Source organism: Protobothrops mucrosquamatus, unplaced genomic scaffold, assembly GCF_001527695.2.
Source record: "Protobothrops mucrosquamatus isolate PMUCROS unplaced genomic scaffold, P.Mucros_1.0 scaffold437, whole genome shotgun sequence".
NCBI lineage: Eukaryota > Metazoa > Chordata > Lepidosauria > Squamata > Viperidae > Protobothrops > Protobothrops mucrosquamatus.
Genome location: NW_015386761.1, coordinates 114317 through 139128, shown reverse-complemented (window position 1 = coordinate 139128; position 24812 = coordinate 114317). Strand labels below are relative to the sequence as shown.

General features: G+C 41.0%; 1 protein-coding gene across 1 annotated transcript; it reads right to left on the bottom strand.

The window, feature by feature from the left end:
- Positions 1–259: 259 nt before the first annotated feature.
- Positions 260–20270, bottom strand: LOC107287813 (14-3-3 protein beta/alpha). Its single transcript, XM_015816360.1, has 6 exons — positions 20134–20270; positions 14747–15048; positions 9695–9818; positions 6063–6226; positions 3012–3107; positions 260–2418 (listed from the first exon to the last, which is right to left on the bottom strand). The coding sequence occupies exons 2-6, from the start codon at positions 15038–15040 to the stop codon at positions 2362–2364; spliced, it is 735 nt and encodes a 244-aa protein (XP_015671846.1). The 5' UTR covers positions 15041–15048; positions 20134–20270; the 3' UTR covers positions 260–2361.
- Positions 20271–24812: the final 4542 nt, after the last annotated feature.

Sequence of the window (24812 nt, the reverse complement as noted above, 5' to 3'; positions counted from 1 at the left end):
TCACAGATGTCACCCATTATTTGTAAAAAAAAAACCCAACAAATCTGTGCTGGAAACTAAAGTAACCACTTTGGTATCAGGAATTGTTAGAACAACTGTAACTCCAGAGAAACACATTTTTTCCCCATGGCCACACAACAATCTCTGTCCTCAGGCTGTTGCCACCTGAATTCTACAAAATGTGAAGACTGGCTTTAAGATACTTTATTCCAAGAGGCTTGAGAAATATTTCTAGTTGTGTCCAGATTAAAACAAGTACTCAGAGTAAATATTCCATTTTATTAGATCCAATATTTATATCAAAGGGCAATTTGTTCTGAAACGAAGTTTTACAAGATTAACTTTTCTGATTATGATGCAGTTTGCTTTTTAACTCCTTTTAAAAATGTAGACTATAATGTACCTTATTTTTATACCCTTTATGAAGTACTGGTGATGTTTCCAGGAAAATTGGACAGTATAGTATAAGCTATCATGTTATAAAGTACAATTTTATTCCATGTAGAAAACCAAATTTCAGTATTTTGCTCACAAAGAAATAGTAATAAGTTTAAATCATTTTAGACCAATAGAAAAATCAGTTCATAGACATCACCGATACAATTAATTACATCAATTGCATAATCTAATACAATCATATTGTTAGGGTCCCAAAATAACAGCCATTCCATTATATTGAATGTAGCCATAATTTTATCAAATGATTGTGATAACATAAAAAAAGAGAAACCACAAACTGATAAAAAATTTTATTTTTAAATCGTTTTACACTTTCCTGATTGTGTAGGGTGAAACTAGAACTGTTTGAAAGACATACACAAATCTAGTACATCGATAACCAGGTATTTCTTTTTGCTATACTATTCTCACAACCACATGTGTGCTAGTTAATACAACCATCACAGAAGCAAACTTTAGGCAAAATACTGGTCAGTAGAAACAATGCAAAAAGAGCTACCAGATATACAGACAGGCTCGGTTCCACATTCACTACTGCATTTATCAAGCGCCAAGAAAAACTGCACAATTTGTTCAGCTAATAGAGGGGAATTTTGAAGTCAGTGCATGAATTTTCTTTTCAGCAAACAGTTGAACAGACAGATGGACTCTATAAGCCAAGTGGAATGTCACAAGCAGAGAAACGATACTGAAAAGACTAATAAGAAAAATAGTCTAATCTTTCACTGCATTATTCATGCAACTACTACTGAATTCCAATCTTTGCCTGGACAAATTTATATAATTAAACATTATGATCTCTATTTCTAAGAAAGTTAAGGAAAAGGTTATATACGAGCCTGTTATTTGTTTTGGACCAGGAGTGGCAAAAACTATAGCAGCAATAGGCCATCTGCATCTAAGCGAGACCTGTCCTCCAGCATATTTCACTTTTTACCATTACCAGAAATAAAACCCAATTACAGTGAGCTTCTAATTTAAATTACATCAGGAGAGACACAACTTGTACCAAGAACTCAGATATTTAAAGATACAGGTTTTTTCCTGGAAGGAATAATGTTCAACTTTTTAAAACTGAAAAAAGATTATTTCATGCAATTATTCTACAGCTAATAAAGCCATAAAAGTAGAATCCAAATTTCATGTTAATCCACTAGTCTACAAGGTAAATGTATAATGTATTACTGATTAAAATGATGTTGCCAGTGGCAAGAGCAGTAGACTATCTGCCCAGAGGCAAGGCCACGATTTTCTGCCACCATTATTTGCTAAGTTAGATTTTCATTTCTCCTTGGCTTTAAATGAAATTTAAGAAAAAAATTAAAATTGCATGAGCATTTGGCTAAAAAGCAGTGGGTCCAGCATCATCATTATTTTTTTTTTTTAAAAAGAAATGTCAGAATGAACATGTCTATTCAATTCACAGAAGTGAGCTTCTGAACTGGAATACCACACAGTAGATTGTTCCCCTTCCATGTTGCAGTATCACAATATAATCTCTATAATTTTCTATACAACTTTACAGCAGAATTGTACTTCAGCAACTTTGATACCAGATTATTATCCTTCCAAGGAATCACATGATTTGTATCTATTCTTTCATCATCTGAGTTTTGTAAAGTCAACTGCAATCGCAAAACCCTTAATCACAGTGTTCAGTTAAAAAAATATAAACACGGTAATCATAACTGCAAGTGTTCATAATAGGAAAGGTTCAGAATGCCATTGTTCAACTGATTTCCATTTGACATACACAGAACACCAACCAATTTTTTTTTACCCCACAGACAGTTTGCTACGTTGAGGTTGTGAAGTCGATGTACTATTCTTTTTGCTTGCCGCACAAAGGAATATAATGTGTAGGATACAGTGACATTGAACACATAGTGAAGCATGACAGACTTAGTTTTCGCCTTCTCCAGCTTCCCCTTCATCTCCCTGGTTTTCCGATGTCCATAGCTGCAACAATATACGAGGATGTTTATGTTAAAAGCCTGCAATTAATTTCACTAGTCTAGAAAGTTGATTACTGGGCAGTCTATTTTATATTGACTGGGCTTCAGCATAGCACTGAAGAGAAACAGTTAACAAAGAATTAAAGACTAGAGAATATATGCAGGTAAAGAAATGTTTTCTAATGATATACTTTAATATATAAAGTCTATCAATAGAAAACAAAGATATATTAGCAGATTGGAAAAACCATTTATTACGTTTTATAATATAGATATGTTTGCTGTATAAAGCTTTATGTTATCCCTTACAGCAGGGGTCCCCAACCCCCGGTCCGCACAAGTGGTGGGTGAGTGTGTGAAGCCACATTTGCACAAGTGGCATGCATGAAACTATCCCCTCTCTCCCTGCAGTTGCCAGCGGTCCACAGAGAAAAAAGGGTTGAGGACTGCTGCCTTATAGTATTTCCAAAGATAACATTTTCCACAGGACTCCAATTACCCATAAATAATAAGTAACTGCATATTTAGAAACAATATTAAAGATATAAAGTTCCACAGAAATTAACTTCCATAGCCACTTTTTCCAAAGATACTTACAGTAAGATTATCTCTAAGTAGCTGCATAATCAGGGTGCTATCTTTGTAAGATTCTTCATTCAGTGTGTCCAGTTCAGCTATTGCTTCATCAAATGCCTAAAACAAATTCAAGTATTATTGGACTTGTTTTTTCTGCCATTTCCAACCAAGAAACACGATTCACTTTAAAGTTTAATTAGAGTTAGCTAAATGGGAAATGGTACTTACAAGGTTGAAATTGAGCTCTGGAGAACAGCTGGGTTTATTGTTGCTACAAGGCTTTTCTGCTCCACCTCCCTGCCTAAGCTGTTGAACTCCATTGTGGAGTTGGTAATGGTGGACCTAAGATGTTGCTTTGGCGTGACAGAGTTAGGTGCAGCTTAAGAGTTAGTTCAAGGCCAACGTTGAGGTGGTTCTCCTTTCTCCATGGCCAGTTCCAGTCAATGTTGACAGGTGAGGAGAGCCAGCTCAAAGACCTTGATTTCAGGATGCTTCAGAGCTGAACACTCTTACCTATCCTGTTTAACATCTACATCAGGGGTGTCAAACTGGCGGCCTGTGGGCCAGATGCAGGCCACGCCCCCTAGCTCAGCAAAGGCAAAAAAGATTGTGATACATTACGTGACGCGATTGAGTTTGACACCCGTGATATACATGAAACTGCTGGGTGAGGTTATCCATAGCTTGACCCAGGATTGATCAGTGATGCTGGAGGCTGTATGGGTATGGATAAAGAGGAATAGGTTTAAACTCAGCTGAATGGCTATGGGTATATGGATTCTGCATTGTTTGTTCTGACTAGTATAGCACTTCCCCAACAGAACCAGTTTGTCATTTGTAAGTCCCTTCTGGACTCCCAGCTCCTACTTGAAGAGCAGGTGGTAGCTGTGGTGAGGAAGGCCTGCACAGATTCATCTGGTATACCAAATGTACCCTTTCTTGGAGGAATCTCCCCCCTTATAGTCATGCATGTATGGGTTATAATTTGATTTGCATTTTAATGAGTGAAATAAGTATTTGATCCCCTATCAATCAGCAAGATTTCTGGCTCCTAGGTGTCCTTTATACAGGTAATGAGCTGAGATTAGGAGCACTCTCTTAAAGGGAGTGCTCCTAATCTCACCTTGTTACCTGTATAAAAGACACCTGTCCACAGAATCAATCAATCAATCAATCAATCAATCAGATTCCAAACTCTCCACTATGGCCAAGACCAAAGAGCTGTCCAAGGATGTCAGGGACAAGATTGTAAACCCACATAAGGCTAGAATGGGGCACAAGACTATCGCCAAGCAGCTTGGTGAGAAGGTGACAACAGATGGTGCAATTATTCACAAACAGAAGAAACACAAAATAACTGTCAACCTCCCTCGATCTAGGGCTCCATGCAAGATCTCACCTCGTGGAGTTTCAACAATCATGAGAACCAGCCCAGAACTACAGGGAGGATCTTGTCAATGATCTCAAGGCATCTGGGACCATAGTCACCAAGAAAATAATTGGTAACACACTACGCCGTGAAGGACTGAAATCCTGCAGTGCCCACAAGGTCCCCCTGCTCAAGAAAGCACATGTATAGGCCCATCTGATGAACATCTGAATGATTCAGAGCAGAACTGGGTGAAAGTGTTGTGGTCAGCTGAGACCAAAATCGAGTTCTTTGGCATCAACTCAACTCACCGTGTTTGGAGGAGGAATGCTGCCTATGACTCCAAGAACACCATCCCCACTGTCAAGCATGGAGGTGGAAACATTATGCTTTGGGGATATTTTTCTGCTAAGGGGACAGCACAACTTCATCACATCAAAGGGACGATGGACGGGGCCATGTACTATCAAATCTTGGGTGAGAACCTCCTTCCCTCAGCCAGGGCATTGAAAATGGGTCGTGGATGGGTATTCCAGCATGACAATGACCCAAAACACACGGCCAAGGCAACAAAGAAGTGGCTCAAGAAGAAGCACATTAAGGTCCTGGAGGGGCAGACTCCAGACCTTAATCCCATAGAAAATCTGTGGAGGGAGCTGAAGGTTCAAGCTGCCAAATGTCAGCCTCGAAACCTTAATCACTTGGAGAGAATCTGCAAAGAGGAGTGGGACAAAATCCCTCCTGAGATGGGTGCAAACCTGGTGGCCAACTACAAGAAATGTCTGGCCTCTGTGACTGCCAACAAGGGTTTTGCCACCAAGTACCAAGTCATGTTTTGTGAAGAGGTTAAATACTTATTTCACTCATTGAAATGCAAATCAATTTATAACTTTATTGAAATGCGTTTTTCTGGATTTTTTTGTTGTTATTCTGTCTCTCACTGTTAAAATAAACCTACCATTATAATTATAGACTGATCATTTCTTTGTCAGTGGACAAATGTATAAAAATCAGCAGGGGATCAAATAATTTCCCCCCTCACTGTAAAGCCCTTTATAGCAATGGGCTTGGCTATCAGAAGGAGCACTTTCTCATTTCTGCCTTTCTATAAGATCTGATACAAGAGGCACATTGTGTGTCCCTGGGACCTAAAAAACACACTCTCTCTGAAACAGAACCCCCATTCCCAGTTCAGACAGCCTCAACCTTGGAAGTTTAAACAATCAGAAAACTCTTTTTCCCTCAAGCTCTGGAATAGGTCAGGACATGCCCTTCTGGCATGCACTGCCTGTTTTGGTTAAGTATGCCTGTTCGTCTATTACAATAGCTAAAAATAAAACAAAAAAATAAAGGTATCTGTTTTCAATCCATATGTTTAGAATTAGTGTTGAGTTGGGTATAAATTTAAATTGTAGATTACGTAACTGGATCTAAATCAAAGTCATACCTTGCTTTTTCTCCACTAACATTGGAATGCTATAGAATTTAAAAGTATGCACATTTTAGGTTATTGTTGTCTAGAGGCTATTTCCAGCATCCAACTAGCTATTTTAGCTTAATAACATTTCATTACATACATTAGAGAGGATAATAATTCTCAAATATTAATGTAACCTAAACCAACAACTTATGTTCCCCTTCCCCTTAATGTGTACTTCCTATTCTTCACCATTCACTAGTTTTCAATAAAATCAAGTCCTTACTGTCTTTGCCAGACTACAGGCTTTCTCAGGTGAGTTTAATATTTCATAGTAGAACACAGAGAAATTAAGTGCCAGACCAAGTCGAATAGGATGTGTTGGTTGCATCTCCTTCTTGCTGATTTCAAATGCTTCTTGATATGCCTGTTGAGAATTTGCTACTGTTGCTATGAAGAAAGATAAGTATTTTTAATTCCTCATATTAGCAATCAAGTAAGAAAGAAATAATGAAAATCTTGAACAATTAAACTGAATGTTCTTTCACAATTATTTTAGTACAGAAAACAAATTTGTTTGTTATATTTTTAGAACACCCAAAAATAAATGTTCCTGGGAAAGAGTACTTAAGATTCCTATCCAAGTATTAGCCAGGCCCAACTTTCTTAACTGCTAAGCTTAGGTAAGTTCAGCTAGGTCAGTGGTGGCGAACCTATGGCATGGGTGCCAGAGGCGGCAGTTGGAGCTCTCTCTGTGGGCACACGTGCCATTGCCCCAGCCTCACCTCCCCCCATCACCCTCTCCTCTCCAGCAGCCTCCCTGGAGGAGAGTCGCCCCTGAGCGTGGCCCACGCGGAGCAGCGCAGCCAAGGACATGGCAGCCAGGCAGCGTAGACAAGACTCTGCCCTCACACCCCATCGTGCAGTTGATGCTGCAGGGCGCGGGCAGAGGGTGTGGCCACCATAGCGCTGCTGGGCTGCCTGAGCGATCTGCGGTGGCCCTGGAGGCAGTGAGTGGCCCTGCGGGCAGGCGGGGCGGGAGCGGGGGCGGGACCAGTTTTTGGGCACTCGGTCTCTAAAAGGTTCACCATCACTGAGCTAGGTGTTGTCACCTGCTCAGATAACAATGCAAAATACACAGCCAAGGTGAGATTTTATTATAAAATTAGGCCACAAATTAAAGACAACAGTAGGGCTACATTTAATTACAATCTCCACAGGTACTGGGAGGCAGACTGAAATTGTAGGCCTGGAGGCCACCAGCACAGAAGGATGGCAAGGATTTCCTTGGGACTGGAGCTCCACCTCTGCAGGCATGCCCTGTCTCTCAGCTGGAATTATCTTGGTGAGTTGCTGCTGACAGGAAGTGCTCTGCTCCTTTCTTCTCATTTCACCACTACAGATGACTTATATAACCATTTGTTTAGCAACCATTCAAAATTACAATGGCACTGAAAAAAGAAACTTACGACTGGTCCTTGCACATATGGCTGTTACAGCAACCCTACATTCAAGTAATCAAAATTCAGGTATTTATAAAGGCTGCAGCATTCCAGGGTGATGAGATCACCATTTGCAACCTTCCCAGACAGCCTCCAACAAAGCAAATCAATGACGGAAGCTAGATTTGCTTAGCAACTGCAGTGATTTGCTTAACAATTGTGCCAAAAAAATAATAATCATAAAATCAGACATGACTCACTTAACAAATGCCTTACTTAGAAATGGAATCTCTGGTTCCAATTGGGATTGTAAGTCGAAAACTACCTGTACTTTCACTGCACAGAGCTGCAGCAGAGTTCCTACTTGTGTCACCAATCCTTCTCCAGGGCTTTAACCATGAGAACCACAAAGCCTGTGCCTATTCTTTGGGTTACTTCACTACAGGGACTTGAGCTGTTCAGAACTGGGCCACGGAAGTGGCAGGTGAGCGGGCACGCACATCCCCACTTGTGCAAGCAGCAGGCAAGCATGTGCCTGCCCCTCACACAAACGGAGCTGTGACTGCACACCTGCCCGCCACTCATGTGGAACCATCCCCCCAGTCAGCAAAGCCTGAAAGGTTGGGGAACTCTGCTTCAAGAAACTGTTATTCTTCAAATGGCTAGTAGGGGAATTAAAAACGCTTGTATCTATTACAAAGCACATCACAGGGCTGTAGCCTTCATCAAATAAAGTCTTGCAGCACTTTCTATTTTATGGCAAGATTGTTCTAGTTGGCAGCAAAGGGGTAGTGACTGTGGAGATTAGAAACTAGCTTAGGATACCTGTTAAATTCCAACACACATTAAGTGTGTTGAAGAAGAGATAATGAAGATTTTGGTTTGGAGAGAGCAAGCAAGGCATAATTCGTGACAAGCGACTAAAAAGTTTGCTCAATTTTAAAATCTGAGGATTTGAAGACTGAATTAACATGACCTAAACAAATCAGTCTAGAAATTTCTAAAATATGATCTGGGAATTTAAAAACTCCTAATGTTGTCATCACAAGCTTAAAATCTATTTTAAAAAATACTGTAGTAAGATAAAAGTATCAATCAATATGAGAATACCTAAAGTTTATATTTGATTTTACACATGCAGAATTGCAAAGGATTTTTAAAATGGGAAAATGGAAAAATATCTACAGACTGTATACTGTTTGTATACAGGCAGTCCTAAACTTACAATGGCAACTGGGACCAGAATTTCTGCCACTAAGTGATGTGTTCATAAAATGCGATTCATTTGCTTAGCGACAGAAATCACTGCAGTACCAGTTGCTGTCATTAACTGAATCTCAACAGTTATTAGGTGAGGCAAGGCAACTTCCTGCTGCCTTCCCATAATCAAAGTCAATGGGGAAGCCATCAAGAAGTCACAAGCCCCAGGCCCACAAGCAGGTAGGTGGCTGCTGCCAGGTAGGGGAAGGACCAAGGGGATGGAGATAGGGGGGAGGGTCAAGGATGTGCAAGAGGCACCGTGTGGGTCAGGGAAGATGAGCCAGGTGCCATGTGGGTCAAATGCAGAGTGGGGAGCTGGGGGGAAGGTACATGGGACGGGGAGACTTACCCCAGAGACTTGCAATCTTCCCTGCCGGCTTCTTTGACTTTTCTGGGCAAGCTGGCAGGGAAGGTTGCAAATGGTGATCATGTGATCGTGGGGTGTTTGGCAACTGATTGTAAAGGCAAACAGTTTGTCAAGTATCCAGATTGTGATCACACAACTGCAGGGGGTATTGGGATGGCTGGAGCTCCAAGAACCAGTCATAACCACCCTTCATTCAATGCTGTCATAACTTCAAACAGTTGCTGAACCGTCAAAGACCACCTACAGTGGCCTAACAGATCCTTCCACAATGTATATAAAAAGTGGGTGGAGGAAGATGAAGCATGGGGAATTAACCTAAGTTTCTGCCTATCTTTAGCTGGGATATCAGGAACAGCATTACCGGAATATAGTTCCAGTCCCAGCCTGAAAAGGTTACACAATAAAATATCAATAACTTAGCGAAAAGAACATCGCCACACGTTAAACTAACATATGCACAGCCCACTTCATCCCAAGATTTTAAGGTACATGAAAAATTAGATTTCTATAAATATATACAGCAAACACATTTCATTCCATACATCTGTGCCTTTACAGGGTTAAGATGTGAAGAACAAGAACAACAAGTGACTCATGCTTTCTGCTTCCCACACATTCTGAAGTAGAACGTTCACATTTTCTCTTGTGATCAGATCTCAATTCTCCTTGCATTGGGAGCACTGGTTAACTTGGAAGGCATAAATGCACTGAAACTCACTTCTTCCCTATATTTTGACAATCCTGAGTCAAGTTGTAATTAGAAATGTTGGAACAAACCTTTAAAATGTTATCTATAGTGCCTGTAGGACATCGTAAAAGATACCCTACCATATAAGATACGTCACTTACTTTGCTTGCTGTCACCAGATGCCACCTCTGAAAGGTATCTGTAGTAATCGCCTTTCATTTTCAAATAGAAGACTTTACTTTCTGGTTGTGTGGCATTAACAATAAGGTACTTATCTAAGAGTTCCTGAAAAACAAATTAGCCATACAATTAAAAATTCTATTTCTTCAATTTATCATTATTTATTGAGATGAATTTTAGCAAATAAATTTCAGATGTTTTATTTGTTCAGCATGAAGGATGACTAATAATGTCCTCAACACAAGCTAGACCTATACAAAGTAAATAGGTGGCCATATTCACCAAATAAAAAAATATGTCCTGCTTATTAATGAATAGACACACACAGATAAAAGCTCTCTATCCAGAAAATAATGAGCAAACACATCTAACAAAGGTAAATAATTAGTGAGCATAATTAATAAGCAGAAAAATCAAAGCAACTTTAACTAATGGTTCAAATTCAAAGTTAATAAGAAAATAGACAGCCATATAAATAGTTTCACCTATCTGCTAGTAACATTTAGAGTAACCTATCATAGCAAGCCCAACTAGCAGGTTTTACTGACTTATCAGAAATGGAATATAAGTAAAATGACATTCATGTACATGTACAGTGAAAGTAAGTTATCTCACATCAGGTTATTTTTCCCATTCATTTTGCTAATCAGCCCAGCCTACTTTCATTAGCTAAGGTTCATAAAAGTTCACTCTTTAGAGGGAAAATAAAACATAAGGGCAAAGCTGCAGATTAGACTGCTGGCAATTTTTCCTTTGGGGAAAAAGGACATTTATAGTGAATCTATTGTTCTATATACCTACAATGGAAGAAGGTATTCAATAGTGGAGCATACGAAAGTAATCCTAAATAGTAGAAGAATCTTAAGGCCTAGCTACCGTGTTTCCCCAAAAATAAGACCAGGCCTTATATTAATTTTTGCTCCAAAGGTGCATTAGGGCTTATTTTCTGGTTAGGTCTTATTTTGGGGGAAACACGCACTAAATGCTTCTGTCTGGCTAACAATCTTAATTGGGGCTTATTTTTGGGGTGGGGCGTATATTTTGTGCATCCTGAAAAATCATGCTAGGACTTATTTTCCGGTTGGGTCTTATTTTGGGGGAAATACAGTAGTGGGAGGAACTATTCTTTGCAGGATTGTTTAGCCAAAGGAGACTTCAAAAGAAGTATAAATATTTAACTTCTAGTAGTTGCAGTTGCAAATTATCTGTTGTCGAGCTATACATGTGGTGGGATACACAGACCAAAGGTCAACAAGTAGTAATGTACTACAAAAATATAAAATCACAATATAAGGAAAGAAGTTTCTAGGATAAAAGCCTATGATATACAATAAAATCAAAATGTGCATGTTCAATGTTTTTATTTTAACAGCTTCATAGGGTCCAAATAAAAGAAGCATATTAGTGCTTTAAAAATAATTTGACAAACAATGTACAATACCACATAGCCACCTTGCACATATCTCCTAGAGCAGGGGTGTCAAACTGCCGGCCCACAGGCCGGATTCATCACACCAAAACCGCGCCCACCCCATTGCTCGCAATGGGGGAAAAGTCACAATATGTCGTGACATGTCATGTGATGTCGCAAGTTTGACACCCGTGTCCTAGAGGAATATTGAAAGTAATAAAGCTGATAGCACTTCATCTAGAATTGGACATGACCCTCTCTGGAATATGACTGAACTCCATAGATAGGGTAAATAGCATAACACAGCAGGCTTAATGGCATGGAAACTCGGTAACCAAGGGCTGTTTGTTTTAAGGGCATACAGAGGTGGTCAATGAGTCTTAATTCGAAGGTTCTGGTCTGGTAGCCTCTTACAGCTACAGAACATTAATTTTAGATCATGTTTTTTTGAACAGTGACTCAATCTGCAGCAAATGATGGGAGCTAATTTCAATAAAAACAAGAAATAACCTTTGACACTATGCCGTAATCCAGCAATAAAGCTGAGGGACATTACTGAAGACACCATCTTGAGTTTTGAAAATCAGCATGTGATGGTAATGGCTATCAGTAAGGTTCTTCAACAAGAAATGGCTCTGAAACTTTAAAATTGGAACACACATTGCCCCCGTTTTAAGCTAGAGCAGGGGTTCCCCACCAGGGTGCGAGATGATAATCCAAGGGGTGCGAAAATGTGGGTTTAGAAGTTTCAAAATTATAGTGTATATGCATAACTCATTATTTCAAAATTTTGTAAGGGGTATGAGAATATATCAGAAGCGTTCTAGGGGTGCAGGGTATAGAAAAGGTTGGGAGCCACTGAGCTAAAGCATCCTTTTGGGGCCATAACCCTTTCAGAATTTTTACAAGGCGAGTCCATTAATATCTTAATATTCATTTTAGCTAATATGGCTTAGATATGAGAGAATGAATTAGAGCAGTGTTTCTTAAAATGTGGTCTGAGGACCCCCAGGAGTCTCCCAAGGCCTTCTCAAAGGTCCACAAACTCAAAATTTGCCAGACATTGAAGGTATGTCTGGTTTAATGAAAAGAAGGAGGACTAGGGAGTGACATGATGGCAGTGTTCCAATATCTAAGGGAATGTCGCAAAGAAGAGGGGAGTCAATCTATTCTCCAAAGGACATGAAGACAGAACAAGACTAATCAAGGACAGAAGTAACCTAGAACTAAGAAGAAATTTCCTGACAGTTAGAACAATTAATCAGTGGAACGATTTGCCTCCATAAACTGTAGGTTTTTAAGAAGAGAGTACCTACCGCGGCCGCCAGCCATTCACACAGGTCCATTAGGCCGCTGTTCAGAGCTGCAGGCCCGCCCAGCACGAAGGAGGTGAAGTGGTCAGCTAGGAAACCCCGCATACAGGTGGTACAGCATGCCCAGGGCCAGCAGGGAAAAGACCACCCTGAGCGGGGAAAGCCGGATCCCCATCGATGTCATGGTTGCCCAGGCCCAGCAGAGATGGGGGGGTGGAAGCATGCAATCCTAGCTGTGGCTGCTGACGGACACCGTCGGCTCCTATGTGCTCGCTGGCCTATGTGCAGGGGCCGATGGTGTCAGGCAGCAGCCGTCCCGGCCCCTGCCTCGCCTTTCCTTGCCCCACAGCAATAGCACCCGTGCCCTGCCCCCTGCCTCGGCTTGCATTACTCCGCAGGATGAACCTCCTGCCCACTGCCCCACCCACCAGAGACGCCCTGGATCTCCCCCAACCCTGCCCGCCCCCCACAGGCGTCCTCCCCATGAGCAACATTGAGGTGGCCACGCCCACCCAGTCTGCTGTGACTACAACCATGCCCTCCCAGTGGGCCACGCCCCCCCCAAGGGCACCACAATACTGATGCGGCTCTGGCACTGTGATAAATAAGTGGGGTTTGGGTTGCAGTTTGGGCACTCGGTCTCTAAAAGGTTCGCCATCACTGGTATAGGGTCTCCTGCTTCAGCAGGGGGTTGGACTAGAAGACCTCCAAGGCCCTCCCCAATTCTATTATTCTGTTATGTTTGAAAAAAATTAAAATACTCATTTTGTTTTTCATTAAAACAAGTTTTTTTCATGAAAAATATTTTATGGCATGAATTAGAGGCATCTGAGGGATTCGAAGACTGGCTGTCCACAGAGAAGACAGACAACCAAGTTGAAAAGTCCAGAGAAAGGGAGACTTCTAATGGGATGGAAGCATCAGAAAATCATGGGTAGCCTGATCAAGTAAGAGGTCTGTGAGAATGCTCAGCTTTTTTCCCTTGATCCCTAGGCTCTTGTGAAATTTCTTAATTGGTAAAGTATATTTTCTAGTTGTATCTAAAATAGGATACTCTTTTTCATTTGCCATATTGCCTTTCCTCCTAACTAATAAAAGAGAGGATACAGAGCCCACAAAATCCTCATATAGGGACAGAAAGTAATAACCTAGTACCACAGTTTTCTCCAATAATTTGCCTTTTCTCCACTTGCAAGAAGTTGAGTGGGCAACTGACCACGATGAGGGCGTCTGAGAGGGAAGAAGAGAAAGGTTGATTGTATTCTCCTCACGTATGCATTTCTCCATTATAAGCAGGGTCATTTGGTAGCCATGCTTAGCAAAAAAACAAAAAAAGCAGTTCCCATGTTATGATATCAGACTGGCAGGTGTTGGTGTGTTGGGAAGAACAATCATAAGGCTGGAAGGGAACTTAGAGGTCTTCTAGTTCAATCCCCTGCCCAAGACGGGAATCTTTATTTCTGGACAAATGTTTGATCTTTTCTTGAAAGCCTCCAGCAACGGAGCATGCGAGGAACCCACTCTCAGTTCCAGAAGTCAGGAAGCTCATTGCAAGTTATCTTTACTATCATAACTGCCACTGATTTCTTTTGAGGCATTATCAAAATTCTTTCCAACAGGGACAGCATTAGGCTGTCTGTGCATGCTCTGATCACACTAAGAGGTTAAGGAAAAGACAAACTGAAAAAAGAAAAGCAAAATAAAAGTTATAAGATTGCAGACTATTGAAAGGAATTAAAATGACCACTTCTTTCTTCAGGAAAACCTGAAAGTGTGAATCTATGTAGCAAAGTAAATGGAAGGAATAACCCACTTCAGGATGAAACAGCTTATAACAGGCATGTCAAACTCGCAACGTCACATGATGTATCATGACTTTTCCCCCATTGCCAGCAATGGGGTGGGTGCGGTTTTGTCATGATACATTCGGCCCGCAGGCCGGTAGTTTGACATGCCTGGCTTATAATATACTTGCAGTGATTAAGTGGATGAAACAAAACAAAATTACCTGAGGGGGGAAAAGGGTGATTTAAAGCCATTCTGAATAGTTATCTGCCCAATATCAAGTGGAAATCTCCAAAGATTTTATTAACTGTATATAATGATCTGTTTTTAATTTATATGTGCATAAGTTACACATTACAGTAAAAGATTTCTTTCAGTAAACTAATTACAAACTTTTCTTTCTGTTGAACTGTATTAGATTGAACAAGGAATAAAACTTATACTGTTGATGCAACACAACAAGTATTTTTAGAAATAATATACTTTAAGAAGTGCTGAAATACAAATTGCTACTGGACTCTCACCAGAACATCATTGCATATGTCCTGCAACTCAACCTCAATCTTCTCACGATATTCTCTTCCCATCTGCTGTTTTTTCTCATTCCGTTCTGTCTTCTGTTCAATGCTGGAAATGACACGCCAAGAAGAACGACGAGCACCAACCACATTTTTGTAGGCAACAGATAGTAGATTCCTTTCTTCATTGGATAGCTCATGACCCTGCTCAGTGACAGCCTTCATGGCAGCAGCCATGTCATCATAGCGTTCGGCCTGCTCAGCCAATTTGGCCTTCTGTACAAGCTCACTTTTATCCATCGTTATTCCTAAAGAATAGGAAAAATCTAAGTAGTACATAATGTGCATTTCATATTCATGCCCCTCAAATCTAGAGAAAAATATTTTAATAGTAAAAGCAATATATTTTTATGTCTGAGCTAAAAAATGAGAACAGTTTGCTCTTCAATAGTGTGAAAATCACACTGAGAGGGGAGTTTCCCAGACAAGAAATAAAATTACCAGACACCTATCATCAAGCCTGAAAAATGAGAATAAAATGTCCATTAAATCATGGGAAACGAAAAGAGAAAAGGATAAAAAAGGACTAGATTTGAAACTGTCACCTCATATTGACAGACAACAGTCAACTGCTTAAAATAGTTTAATCCAAGTGTGCAATAAAAATCCATAGACAAAAGGGAACCAAACAAATAAGGATTTTTTTTAAAAAAAAATATTTTGTGTAGTAGACTATCAATTTCTCTAATCATTACTTTTATACCCCATACATGTTTTATCATAACCACATTTCCAAGAATTTGGTTTCACCACTTCCAGTTATTTGCTAGGATCATCAGATCCAGCACTATACTTAAAAGAAGAGATTAGTGCCAGCTTGCTGTGAATTGGAATCTAACCAGCTTTAAAAAAACAGAGCACAAGATAACTGAAAAACAGACCTAATTAATAGCAGATACCCTACAATGATAGAGTGACATGCCTTCTTTCTGTAATCCAGTAAGCCTAGGGACTCAACTTTATACGCAAGTGATGGAAATACAGAACAGGCAGAAGAGCTACCTGGATTTGTGTCCAAAGTATTAAAGAAAATCAGAACCAGACTGAAATGCAGACACCCTTATATTATTCATATCCACTGAGACCTATTCTTCTTTGTTCCAATTTCATATTAGATTCTATAGCAGTGTTTCTCAACCTTGACAATTTTAAGGCATGTGGACTTCAACTCCCAGAATTCCACAGCCAGGAATTCTGGGAGTTGAATTCCACATGCCTTAAAATTGTCAAGGTTGAGAAACACTGTTCTATAGGAACAGAAAGTGGAATTCCTTACTAAAAAGTATATGTATATGCACAAACTCTCAAAGCATTGAATTCTAAGTTTGAAGATGAGATTAAGAGTTCTGTTTTTCTGTTCCACAATCACTGCAACACTATGGGAGTCACTATCTGTGGCTATACAAACAAGATAAATAAAAGAATAAACAAACCTCCAACTTGTAAGTCATTCTTAACCATTTCCTAAATCTCTGTAATATCTAAAAACCATTTCTACGAATCTCTTATAATCACAAATAAGAGACACAAAGATGGATATTGTTCTTAATACAATACTTTTTAGCAGCAGGAAGATAACTTTCAAAATTTTGTTTGGACAAGTAGAAAGATGTCGGCAATCTTTGACACCAATCTAAATCTGAATCATGGACAATATTAGCTTCAAATCAATCACAATATTTTAAACTCTATTAACCCCAGATATTGAATGGTCCCATTCTGTTACCCAAATTGTACCTGCAGAATAATTCATTGTCCCTTCTCAGCATCCTGAAATTACTCTGCAGTTAAGAGGATTCTCCAGAGCAGACTTAGACTACATATAGCAAATCTACTCCACTAAATAATGCATGTAGTCTTTCATGATTAAAGATTGCTCACTTGAACAAACTTCCTTTGAAATACTCCATAAATGCATATAACTTCTAATCCAACTTTTTGTTCCTCAATTTGTCATATAACATGGAATGGAAGAAACTAGGTGTCAGAAACTAGGCCAATTAACATAACATCTTAACATCAACTTCACCTGCATCTATATATGCAGCTGATAAACAATGTGGCACTCAGAAATTCAATTAGAGAAGTCAAACAGGAAATACTGTAACAGCCAGTCACAGATATAACAAGTCTTCAATATTTGGGGATATCTCATAATGGAATGCAATGTATTTGCTACCAATTTTAGAGAAAAAATTGCAGCTAATAGATATCTCAACTGTCATTTCTGCTCACTCGGGAGTACAAAACCAAAACACTAGTTTCTGAAAATAGGAATTATGAAGGATAAAGCTTGCTAGCCACCAGAAATAATAGTTAAGGCTTATCATCTCCATTACATTAAGGAAAACAAAAATGAATTGATTGTTCACAAGCATGGCTCTTTATGTGTATGGACGTTCTCAGTCATCCATGACATGGTTGTTCCAAAGGTGCTTTTTCAAAAGGCAACTGGACTTTGCTTTTCCTTGAAGACGTTTCGCTTCTCATCCAAGAAACTGAACAGAACTGAGGAAGCATATTTGGGACATGGTTCTTTATATCTTCTTATTCTGGGATAATTACTTTGCTTCTGATTTATATAATGCATAAATTACAGAAGCAAGATATAAACCATTCTATCAAAGGACAGTTGCAAAATGGCAAATGTGACATATTATTTAAATTGTTTTTGTTATTGGCTGTTTAATGATTAAATTTGTGCTACTCTTTCTCAGTCAAAAAGTATGATTAGGTTGTACCTACAGTCCCTAGCAAAAGGATATGAATTACTAGGTACAGTGTTGTTTGATCAAAAGGAATGAACTTGGTTGAGATTTTTTAAAAATGATTCATTTCATGTCTTACAGGACTTCTAGCACTTATTAAATTTTATATTTTACTGTGATAATAGGCCTGTGCCCAACATAATTATAACAGAACTTGTTATAAATTTGTTATAAGACTCTGGAGACAATACAATACATTCCTTCAAAAAAGGTGTTTTTTTTCATTAAGAAGCTACATGGGGCTAAATGGGTAAAGGAAGAGTCTGAAAAATGGGAAAGTGTTTGGAAAGAACTGAACAATGATTCAAAACTTTGGTATTGCAACTGATTATAGGAGCTTTTGAAGATAAGTTACAGTTTCAACTGTAAAAATATCATTCATGGTATTTTATTGGCTGGGTTCACACAATTTATTAAGCCATTACATAATTTGCTCAATTTTGGATTATTATACTACTGCATATTAGAAACTAAATTGGAACGGGCATTAAGGTCATTATATCCAACAACCAGGTCAATACAAAAATCCAAATTAAGCATTCCTGACAATGCTCTCTAAATTTTATCTGAAAACATCTAACGGATCCCACTACCTATCTGCCTAAATGGTTCCACAATTCTTTTAAAATTTTATGTTGCCAAACCTTTTAGATTTATGGCAAATTACAATCAAATAGAATAAAGCATAGTAAAATGCAGGGGGGGGAGTTTACAAATTGTTTTTGATTATGGGTAGTTAGATCCTTGTTTATTTTTTAGATATCAAAGAAACAACCCTAGTTCTCTTAAGAAGCAAATTCAACCCAAATTAAATAGCAAGACAAGTATCTTCAACTGTCAGATATTACTATTAGATCACGGGTGATGGAAATCACACAATTACTCATGAATTTTAGGAAATTTGTTAGCAATAGAAACAAGAAGAAAGCAAAAAGGGGGAGAGAAAGAAAAGCTTTAAAAACAAATGACAAATATAATTCCCTTTATAATTCAGGAGCACAGACATGCTGATGCAAGACCAACAGAGGCATTGACAGATACTGCAGATTATGTGATGCTCTCCCAACAGGCAGTATCAGCTGGTGGTGACTTTTCAGGGAATGCAACAGTAGTATATCCTTGGGGCCTATTCCAATAGTGTGGCAATACATCACTTGCTCTTTATGGAAGAGCAAGTTTTCACATGTTTTACTTTTCATCGCCATAAGCAAGTCAATAATTAGCTATAGTTGATAACTCACCTTATAAAATGGATAGTAGTCTACAATACTTATTGTGCCAGCATCAAAACAGGTGTCTTTCTACATATAATACATTATGCTAATTGATAACCACATGAACCATTTATTAATTTCTCTTGGCAACAGTATGGTAGCAGTTTGGCAATGTCTTCTTCCAGGATGCTTTCTGATCTTTTAAGTCTAGCCTACAGCTCTAGAATTCTTTGGTAGTCTTCCATCCAGTACTAACCAGGACCAGCCCAGCTCGGTTTCTGAACATAGAGAAGGCCAGCTAAGTGCTAGCATCTCCCAAGAGACTCAAAATGAACAAAATTCTGGAGCAAGTGCAATCTTTTTTTTTAAAAAAAAATGCCTCCTCCGATCTCCTCACTAGGATCTCTCCTCCTCACAGATCCAATTGCTTTATCATTCCAACCCAGTTGGGGGAAAGGCCTACCCATTTGCTCTGACTACAGACCCACACTCCCATTCCTTTTTTTTCCTAATGGGAATTCCCGAATGTACACAATGCGTGCAACAATAATAACCTTTTCTGGGGCGATATATGTAAGGTGCAACCTCGTTTCTTAAGATCACTGAATTTGAAATAGAAACTCAGAATACATGCGCGATACGAACAAATTCTGCTCCGGGTCTACTTCGAAGCCTAATTTAAGCCACCGTGTTTAAAGGAACCGGGATCCTATCGCTCCGGGAAGGGAGGGGGGGGGAGAGACGAGGCGCATTGGGCAGTCAGGAAGGTTGCGTTGAAAAAGAGGCCGGCCGGCCCGCCCTCCACCCGCTCTGCGACCGCAGCGGGGCCTCCCCCAGAAACGCCGCCAAGAACGAAGAGCCCCGTCTCCGGTTTGTTCCGCACAGGTGAGCACGCCCGTGCCCGGGCGGCGGCAGCAGCAGCAGCAGCAGCAGGTGACTCAGCCAGGGCGTGGCGCTGCCAAGCTTAGGTGACCCCTCCCGAGAAGCCTCGCTCCAGCGGCGAAACGGGAGCAAAAAAGCAGCGCGCCAAGAGCAGGCGATTCCCTCCTCCCCTTCGCTCCAAAGGCGGCACTCCCATGGCGGTAGCCGGGCAGTTTCAGGGGAAGCGTGGCGGAAGACCCCGCGGACCTCAGTGGGCCGGTCGCTTCTGCGTCTCGGGAAGAGCGCAGCCGAGAACCCTCCGGCAGGGTCAAGCAGCCGGAACCGAGCAGGCCTCGGCTCCGCTCACCCCCTCCCTCCGGTTACATGGGGGAAGGGCAGAGAGCAGCAGCAGCAGCAGCAGCAACCGCTCAGCGGTGAGGGCGGGGCAAGTTCGGAGGGGGGGGGAGAGTTTTGGCGGGACAGCGCTCACCTGATTGGGTGCGACCGTGGCGAAACGAGAGGAACGTTCGGGCCTCGGACAGCGGGCGAAGCAAGCGTGTCGGCGCGCAGCCACCCGCTTCCCTCTTACCACACTTACACACCCTGCGGCGCCTGCGGCTCCTTCCGCCGCCAGGGTCACGCCTTTTCCGGCACGGACACGCCTCTCCTTCCTCCCCGCCCCCTTTTCTTTTCCGCTAAGCCCATTGGGCGAACCGGACCGCGGAAAGGAGTGGGCCGGCGGCTAGCGAGGCGAGGTTGCTCCGTAGTTAGGGCAACGGGCAAGTGCATATGCAGGTCTGCGCTGGGTGGGCGCGGGGGAGGCAGAGGAGACGGGCTTTTCCAACGAAGTCGCTCCTCCCGCTGGACAGGACAGGCTTTGGGCCACCGCAGGACTCTCGTTCGTTTGGCGCCGCCCTTACTTTGGTTCAGCCCAACCCCCTCCTTGCCTGGGTCAGATCGACCAGGTATAGGATTTTCTGAAAGATACTAAAGGGGAACCGGGGGGGGGAGATGTGCGCTCCCCTCTTCGCTTTTCCTGATGGTAGCTTCTCTTCCTGTCCGGATTTGCAGCTGCACCTTGCAGCCGATTCGAAACGGAACTGAAAGGCGGGGCTTGCGGTGATCCGGGGAGCGAGAGAAGGAGACCGCCAGAGCGACCACTAGAGGGCAGCAAAGGGATCCAGAAAAGGGGGCTCTCACCAACCTCTTGCTTTCATCTGGATTTTGCACCCCAGATTTTGTGGCTCTAGTACTGATGCTGTCAGGTCCCCAAACCTTTATTCTTTACCTTGCATATATATTCTATTTTTGGGGCCTGCCATTTTGCCAGGGGGAGGGGGAGCTCTGCATTTGCTTGGGACAACTTTCGCTTTCTGCTCTCTCCTCTTGCCTTCATCCCTATGAGAAAGGAATGTGTCTCGCTTACCAGGGAGATGATTACAGAGAAACGAAACTGGAGAAGACCTTGAGGTGCTGCCAACTGTGCCAGCTAACTGTTCTTCTGTCCAGCTGTGGACTGGCTGGATTTCAAATGGACATAATGACTTAGGTGGGAGGAGGAATATTGCTTAACTATACCGTTTCGAGGGGCTTTTTCCCAGATCTCGCTTTGACTTCCCTACTGTCACTGACCCGTAATAAAAGTATCCTTTTGAGATGATGCCTGTTTCAATAGTTCTGCTTTCTTGGGTGGTTAGTAGAAGTGGGACCTTACAGTTGGCAACCTATTCTTTCCCGCTTTTATTCCTCCCCGCAGCTGCTTGGATGTGTAAACCTCCAAAACTGTTTTCCTCTCTCAAATGCAACTATGTACTCTTCCGCTTATGGCTCCATGGGATGGGGAGGTCTCTTTGGCGAGGTTTGCCTTCTGGGCCAAAGAGCTCCTGGAGAAGATGAAAGATGACGGGGCTTGCATGGGGGATTTTCCTTCTGTAGTGTCTCTGATCCCAAAGGACAATTGGTGGCTCTTGTGCTTCTCAAGCAGGCATATCAGTTTTAGGCCAAGCCCAGGCTAAGGGCATCCAGTTGAGGAAAGCAACAAGCCAATCATGGGCCATGGTTCCTCATGGTTTCCAGTTGTGCTCTTATGCTTTCCAGAGTTTAGAATAAATTAGGTTCTTTGTTTCAGTTGATCCTTCTAGGCAGGCTGTAGTATGTAACTCACATAGAAAAGCTGAGTTTTTAAAGATTATGGCTTAGCAAATGAGCCATAATAAATAATACTATTTGAACTCGAACCTTGGTGACAAATGGACACAAATGAGCATTTTTAAGGCAATAATACAAAGAGTTTTTTGCAATGGTTGCCTTCTGGAATGCTTTTTTTACTTGAACCTTTGGGCTTGGGATTTCTTTGTAATCTCCCATTCAAGTACTAAATATTCTAAGTCTGACCCTGCTAGGCTTTTCAGGGTAAGGTCAGATCCACAGAACATCCTTGCTCTGGTTGGAGAAGAACATATCTACACACCACCACCTAAATCTCATCTGCCTACAGCTGAAACTGCAGGCACCATACCCACTAGGGACAGCTTTCCACTTTCTGCTCTGGGAACAGAAAGGGAAAATTGAGATAGGGGAAGAGGCAAGATGGCAATTCTTCCAAATGTTCTATGGTTTATTTTGAGCTAATACACAAGTGGTGTAAGTGCTTAACTGAAATCCATGTTTAACCTGATGCTCCCTGGGTGGCTTTTCATCTGATTCACAGGGCTGTTGTGAAAATGAAGTTGGACCTATGCCCTTATTCTCTAAATTCCTTTATTAAAAAAAGTTGATATATTAAAAACAAAGAGTGGATTTGCTTCTTCCCCCTCTACTTTCAGTATGGCAGTTGTGGCCTAAATAGAAAAAGATTCCATATATCAGTTGGTCATTTCCTGTTATTCTAATAGGAGATCCTTCTTTTATGTTCTCATCTAGATTTGTAGCCTAGTTCCTAATAATCGGGGTGGTTACTTCTGAAATATGATTGAGGCCTGATAAACCTTCACGTTATGGGAGTGCCCTTTCCCAAGTAAAAGCTCCTTACTGGACAAAGAAACATATTTCCCTGATAAACATTGATGTGGGTGGAGAAAATATATGCCTGGAAGAAATCTAGTTTGCTTAGACTCTCCGATAGAGTCCCAAAGGTGCTTTTTATGAGGCAACTGGACTTTCTTGTTTTTCTTTGAAGACATTTCGCTGAAGAAGCTTCTTGGATGAGAAGCGAAACATCTTCAAAGAAAAATAAGAAAGTCAAGTTGCCTCGTGAAACAGCACCTTTGGGATAATTATGACCTGGATGACTGAGAATCTCCATAGACATTCAGAGTCCTTCTGCCAGTTGATTATAGGAGATCATCACCCTGAAATGTGAAACAAATTGATTTCTGTCTGATTCTACTCAGCTAGAGGGAAATCTCAATAGTACCCTTACTTTGCCTCTGCCCATTCTAACTAGTACAATACCATCCTTGTGTCTGGGGGAGAATGACAAGTAACTCCTCTTAATGGAACTAGATGCTTCAATTGAACTTGAGAGAAGATTTATCCATCAGTTACAATTGGCCTGCCTATTTATTAATAGCTATGAAATTTCTTAGCACTATGGAGGTATTGAAAAAGGAAGATATGTGAATGAAAAAGAGTTAGAATTAGGCTTTAAACATATTAAAATAATGCAGCAAAACAGGAGTGTCAGTATGGGGGTTATAAAAAGTTAAGATGGTGGCCACAAGCACAAAATCGTAATAACTGTCTGCTCTAGATGAGTTCAAATTACCAGTACCTGACAGGTTACATTCCAGAGTTCTGAAGGTACTGGCAGATGTGATCTCGGAATCATTGAACCATATTTTTTCAAAGATCCTGGAGCATCAGGGACTACCAGAGAACTAGAAAAGAGCTGATGTGGTTCCCATCATCAAAAACAAGGGGGAAAAAACAGATCCAGGAAACTAAAGACCAATCAGCCTGACATCAATACCTGTGAAGATCCTGGAAAAGATAATCGAGCAACTGATCTGCAAACACCTAGAAGCAAGTAAAGTTATAACCAGAAGCCAACATGGGTTTGCCAAAAACAGATCATGCCAAACAAACAGCAGTATGAAGCAGCAGCCAAAAAAGCCAATGCAATCCTAGGTTGTATTAACAGGGATTGAATCAAGATCAAGTGAAGTACTAGTACAGCTTTATAAAGCTTTAGTAAGATCACATATTGCATCCTGTTTTGGTCACCACAATATAAAAAGGATGGTGAGACTCTAGAAAGAGTGCAGAGAAGAGCAACAAAGAAGATTGGGGGCTGGAAACTAAAACATATGAAGAATGGTTGCAAGAATTGGGTATGACTAGTCTAATGAAATGAAGGGCGAGGGGTGATAGCAGTGTTCCAATAGCCGAGAGGCCATCACAAAAAAGAGGGGTGCTGGTAGTGTCAATCTATTTTCCAAAGCACCAGAAGGCAAGAAAAGAAACAATGGATGTAAACTAATCAATGAGAGGACCATCCTAGAACTAAGGAGAAATTTCCTAACAGTGAGAACAGTTAACCAGTGGAATGACTTGCCTTCACTGGAGACTTTTAAGAAAAGAATGGACAACCGCTTGTCTCAAATGGTACAGGGCCTCCTGCTTGAGCAGGGGGTTGGAGCAGAAGACCTCCAAAGTCCCTTCCAAGTCTGTTATTCTGAATAAATATAACAGAATATAACAGAATAACAGAGTTGGAAGGGACCTTGGAGGTCTTCTAGTCCAAACTCAAGCAAGAGACCCTATACCAGGGGTAGGCAACCTTGGCTCTTTTATGACTCATGGACTTCAACTCCCAGAATTCCTGAGCCAGCATGGCTCAGGTTGGAAACCTTTCCCTTTCCTCTCAGCATGGCTGGCTCAGGAATTCTGGGAGTTGAAGTCCACGAGTCATAAAAGAGCCAAGATTGCCTACCCCTGCCCTATACCATACCAGAAAATAGAACATGGGTTCTATTTATAGGAACATAAATTACAATTGAAGAAACTCTGTAAAAGAATGAAATCAATGAAAGGTAGCAAGCTCTCTCCTTTTGATTGACCTTGTGATTATTTTAAATGAACACCTGGAAGAGAGGCTGGTTTGACAAGCGAGCTCTTCTTATTTACTCTTGTGGAATTGTGAGATAACAATTCTGATCCCAGTTAGAT

Bases quoted from the DNA above. Each gene is read 5' to 3' on its own strand.
- LOC107287813 (XM_015816360.1), bottom strand. From the start codon at position 15,040: ATGGATAAAAGTGAGCTTGTACAGAAGGCCAAATTGGCTGAGCAGGCC. The intron at 6,227-9,694 runs GTAAGTGACGTA...CTTTCTTCATAG, and splicing joins ATCTGGTGACAGCAAGCAAA to CAACAGTAGCAAATTCTCAA. The intron at 2,419-3,011 runs GTAAGTATCTTT...ATATTGTTGCAG, and splicing joins TACTTAGAGATAATCTTACT to CTATGGACATCGGAAAACCA.